This window comes from Fragaria vesca, linkage group LG7 (genome assembly GCF_000184155.1).
Source record: "Fragaria vesca subsp. vesca linkage group LG7, FraVesHawaii_1.0, whole genome shotgun sequence".
In the NCBI taxonomy this organism is placed as follows: Eukaryota; Viridiplantae; Streptophyta; class Magnoliopsida; order Rosales; family Rosaceae; genus Fragaria; species Fragaria vesca.
Genome location: NC_020497.1, coordinates 20830336 through 20834834, shown reverse-complemented (window position 1 = coordinate 20834834; position 4499 = coordinate 20830336). Strand labels below are relative to the sequence as shown.

General features: G+C 40.7%; 1 protein-coding gene across 1 annotated transcript in view; it reads right to left on the bottom strand.

The window, feature by feature from the left end:
• Window positions 1-1370: 1370 nt before the first annotated feature.
• The window catches only part of LOC101303574 (TMV resistance protein N-like), a 3484-nt gene continuing 355 nt past the window's right edge, over window positions 1371-4499 (bottom strand). The window contains exons 2-5 of the mRNA XM_004309051.1: window positions 3380-4481; window positions 3005-3280; window positions 2005-2908; window positions 1371-1966 (exon numbers count right to left, since the gene is read on the bottom strand). Of these exons, the coding sequence (XP_004309099.1) occupies window positions 1371-1966; window positions 2005-2908; window positions 3005-3280; window positions 3380-4481 (2878 nt within the window). The remainder of the gene's footprint in view (window positions 1967-2004; window positions 2909-3004; window positions 3281-3379; window positions 4482-4499) is intronic.

Below are 4499 nucleotides of genomic sequence, written 5' to 3'. Positions count from 1 at the left end.
AGAGAGAGAGAGAGAGAGAGAGAGAGAGAGAGAGAGAGAACCTCAAGCAACCGCTTTAACACTGAATACAAAAAATAACTAGCATCTTGATTAGCGACCGTACTCAAGCAATTGATGCCAGTGAGCCGGAAGTTCTGGAAATCTGATGGTACTGGAAACACTTGTAACGAAGTACAATTGTCGGCTAGCACATGTAAGCAGTGATTTACCGGAAGTTCTGGCAATTGTTGAAGGCTTTTGCAACCCCTTACGTTAATATGATAAAGGTTAGGAAGCAAATGAATGCTTGCAGGAAGGCTAACAAAATTGTTTCCTCATGCTTGCAGGAAGTTCTCCCAGATAACTACTATGCCCAATCATGTAACGTCAATTACTTGAAGGCTTGAGTTTTGTATCTCATATCAGATGACAATTATTGCTGCGTGTAGATGTTGATGTTTAAAGATTTTTGGTTCTCAGTAGTTATCTGGGAGAACTTTATCCGTTATCCGCTATGAATATGTTATACAAGTATTAGAATAGGGAAGTGAGAGCTGCACAATTGGAAGAGCCTCTTCCAGTCTTCCCTAGTATTTTCATGTGTTAAATGTGGTGGACCTGGGGTTGGTTGTAGGGCCCAATTAGAAATGGACGCAAATGCCAACCCAAAAGAAATCCTCACAAAGCCTTCCTAGCCTCGCATGCTGATATTCCGGTCGAGCTCCCTTCCCTCTCCTGACAGGAGTGGACCTGACATGGTGCGTATCCTATCAATATTCATGAACGCATTGGTCCCTTTGAACCATTCTCCATCACCATTGCTATGGTGATTGCAAGGCAAAAGGACAAGATGATGATAGGGAAGAAAGGGAATTGAAAAGATTGGAGAGTTTCCTTCCCTTCCTTCCCCGTAAGAACTTGGGCTAGAGAAGGGTACTGATTGATTATGCTAGGGATCATTTCTGATCGGCTGTACGATGACATTAAGAAAGAATGCAACTTCAATGTGCAAAACGTATCCAAAGTGTGTAATAACCTGTTGGGTGAGTACTTTGAGGTGTACAGAATCGTAGACATGTACAGCTTGTACACTCCCACCTGTGTCGATGACAATAACACTCTCCCTCTCCCCACCAGTCAACAACACGTCGTATATAGTACCATGTGGAGATCGTTACCATCGACAATATGATCGAAAAAATGATCTGCGTGTTATGTCTGAATCATTGACAATTTCAGTAGTAACATCACCAGTTTGACACTCTAAACAAAATTTTTACACACAACACTATAGCTGACTTGCTTAAACCGTTCCATGAAGCCTTGATTACCACACTGATTAGGACCAAGATCCGATTCGACAACGCTGGACAGTTGTCTTCTTAGATTCTTCATTCTTCTGCAGAGTAATATTCGTCATCAGAGGCACCATTTCTGCTTGTTGTTGCCGTAACCATGGCACCTTCTTGTTCATCCGTAGCCTCGTAAAGAGAAATGCTGCTCTTGGATTGGTTCATTATACTGATCAGCTCTTCCATGTCGTGCTGGTACAGTGCACGGGCCCCACATTTCTTCACCTTCATGCATCTGTTGTTTCCTCCATAGATTTCGAAGTCAAACGTAACTTCAGGCCACGGGTCCTCTATATAGTCAATGGACGGCGCAACAACTAACAAAAGGTGATCTGAAACAATTTGACTCAAACCGAAAGAAAGACCCCCTCCTCTATTGCTTTTCTTCCACCACCACGAAATTAGACAGATACCAGGATCTACACCACGGTGTGCAGACGGATTTTCTTGAGGTACAATTAGAGCACATACAGCAAATCCAATCAACTTGCTATTACTTGCATCCAACTTCTCAGTCACCGAGTCTCCCACACTTTGATTACTGATCCACACAGGAATTTCACTTCCAGGAATTGCCAACTCGAAATAGTAAGAAAGAGGGGTTACCTGTACCGTACCAACCATCATATCACACTATTATTGAGAGAGAGAGAGAGAGAGAGAGAGAGAGAGAGAGAGAGAACCTCAATCAACCGCTTTAGCGCTGAATACAAAAAATAACTAGCATATTGATTAGCGACCGTACTCGAGCAATTGATGCCAGTGAGTGAAAACCAAGATGGGCACAAATATGATGGTTCTGGAAACACTTGTAACGAAGTACAATTGTCGGCTCGCACAGAGAACTGCTGATTTACCGGAAGTTCTGGCAATTGTTGAAGCCTTTTGCAATTCCTTACATCAATATAATAAAGCTTAGAAAGCAAATGAATGCTCGGAAGAGTTACAAAATTGTTTCCTCTGAGTTCCAACTTCTGTAAGGAGGACAGAGAACCAATATCATTGGGAATATCTCCCTCACAGAGATTACAGTCGTTCAGATTTAATTCCCTCAAACAAGAGAAATGCTTCAAGGAAGCTAATAGAGGAATCAAAGGGTGAGGACTCTTTCTTGGAAAGAAGCCAAAAGATGATACCATGAGATTCTGCAGCTTAAGAAAAAGGGAGCACGGCTGCTCTCTTATAACACTTCCATTCAAATCAAGTTTCACCAGACTCTCACTCAAGTGCTCACTTGATGAAGGCAGTTTCTCAACAGCACTCCCACCTAAAGATAGCGATAATCTTTTCATTTGCCCCAAAAATTCCGGAATCCTTTTCAGTTTTGAGCAGCCAGATACATCAAATGTTTCAAGAAACTCCATATGCACTTCACTCAGTAGACTCTTGATACTTATGCAGTCTCTAAAATTCCAAATTTTGAGTCTCTTGAGCAATGCAATGGATGGATGGATCTTAACTAAACTCGTACAACCTGCAAGAACCAACTTCTCAAGATTTGGAGTACCTGTGAAATCTGGGGTCCTTGTCAAGTTTACGGAGTAACTAAGATCGATAGATTTCAACTTGCTCAAGTACTGTAGAAAGCATGAAGAATGGTAGAACAATCAGCTCTCATGCAGAAACTTTGAATTTTAATTATATGTGTGCACAGAAGATATTCAATGACTTACCTTTATTCCATTCCAGAGGTGATCAATATTGCTATGCACCAAACTAAGTTCGGTAAGTTCATCCGGTTGAAAAGCTGGTGGGAGAGATTTTGAAGGATACCGACTCCAATTCAGAATTATCAAGGCATTAGGAAGATATTTGGGGCCAAGAGAAAGCCTTAAATTATGAATGTAGAGCAGCCTCAGTTTACGCATTTTAGAGAAGGCCTCAAGATTCCAATATGCCTCTTCTAAGTCAGCCAAGCATAACAATATGCCTTCAATGGCTTCTGTTCCCTGTTACAACAGATAAGTCAATTCCAGGATTAAGTATTTTTCTTGAATAAAATGACAGTGCTATCCACGCTTGGTAATTCAATTTGTTTAAAATCTAACCGTATTCTTTGTGAATACATGAAAAATGTCGTTGCGAAGCCACAACCGACTGCGGCCACCAGGCTCTTCATAAGACTCTTGGCGAACAATTTCACATCCCATTTCTTGTATCAAATCATGTATACCTATTTCATTGTCTGATGAAATAGTTAAGAGAGATTTCTCAACAAGAACATCTATTGCAATTCGATTGCAAACGTCAGAACTATATAGTAGTTCAATAATAAACTTGGCTCGACATTGCGAGGAATAACATGTGATGTCCAGAAAAATTTTCTTCTCCATCTCATCAAGTCCATCATAACTCACTTTTAGCAAATCGAAAATTGTTTTGTTTGGAGTACTCCGTAGTTTTGCCAATGCAGAATTCCATGCATCTGGACTCCTTTGGTACAAGAAAGACCCCAAAGTTTTAAGAGCTAAGGGGAGACCTCCAGCATTCATGACAAAACTTTTAGAGAGTTCGGCATAATCTTCTTCAGGCACATATTTCCTAAAAGCTTTCCAACTAAAGAGTTGAAGAGCTTCATCTTCGTTTAATCCCTTCAACTCATATGGTTTTTCTACACCGTATGCGACTAGGACATGCCGATCTCTAGCTGTAATGATGATTCTACTTCTTGAACCAAACCAGTCTTTTTCTCCCACCAAGTTTTCCAGTTGCTCGGATTGATCCACATCGTCAAGAACTAGAAGAACCACTTTATTACAAAAACATCTCTTTATCATAGTGATTCCACTATAAACATTCCATACTTGAACATTTTCTTCCTTCAAGATCTGGGAAAGAATTTGTTTTTGTAGATGAACAAGACCCTGAGTTGCGGAAACCTCTCTGACATTAGCAAGAAATATGCAAACTTCAAATAGATGAGAGACTCCCTCATAAACTTGTCTAGCAAGGGTTGTCTTACCCAACCCACCCATCCCCCATATCCCTATAAAGCGAACATCATTTGCTTCTTTATCTAAAAGAACATCTATTTCCTCCAGCTTAGTATCCATTCCAACTAACTTCTCTGAGGACCCAAATACAGTGAGACTAGGATGCACTCTGCTCCAGAGTACATGCACAATGTCTCTGATAAGCTCTGTTTCATACCTACAATAAGAATTTCAC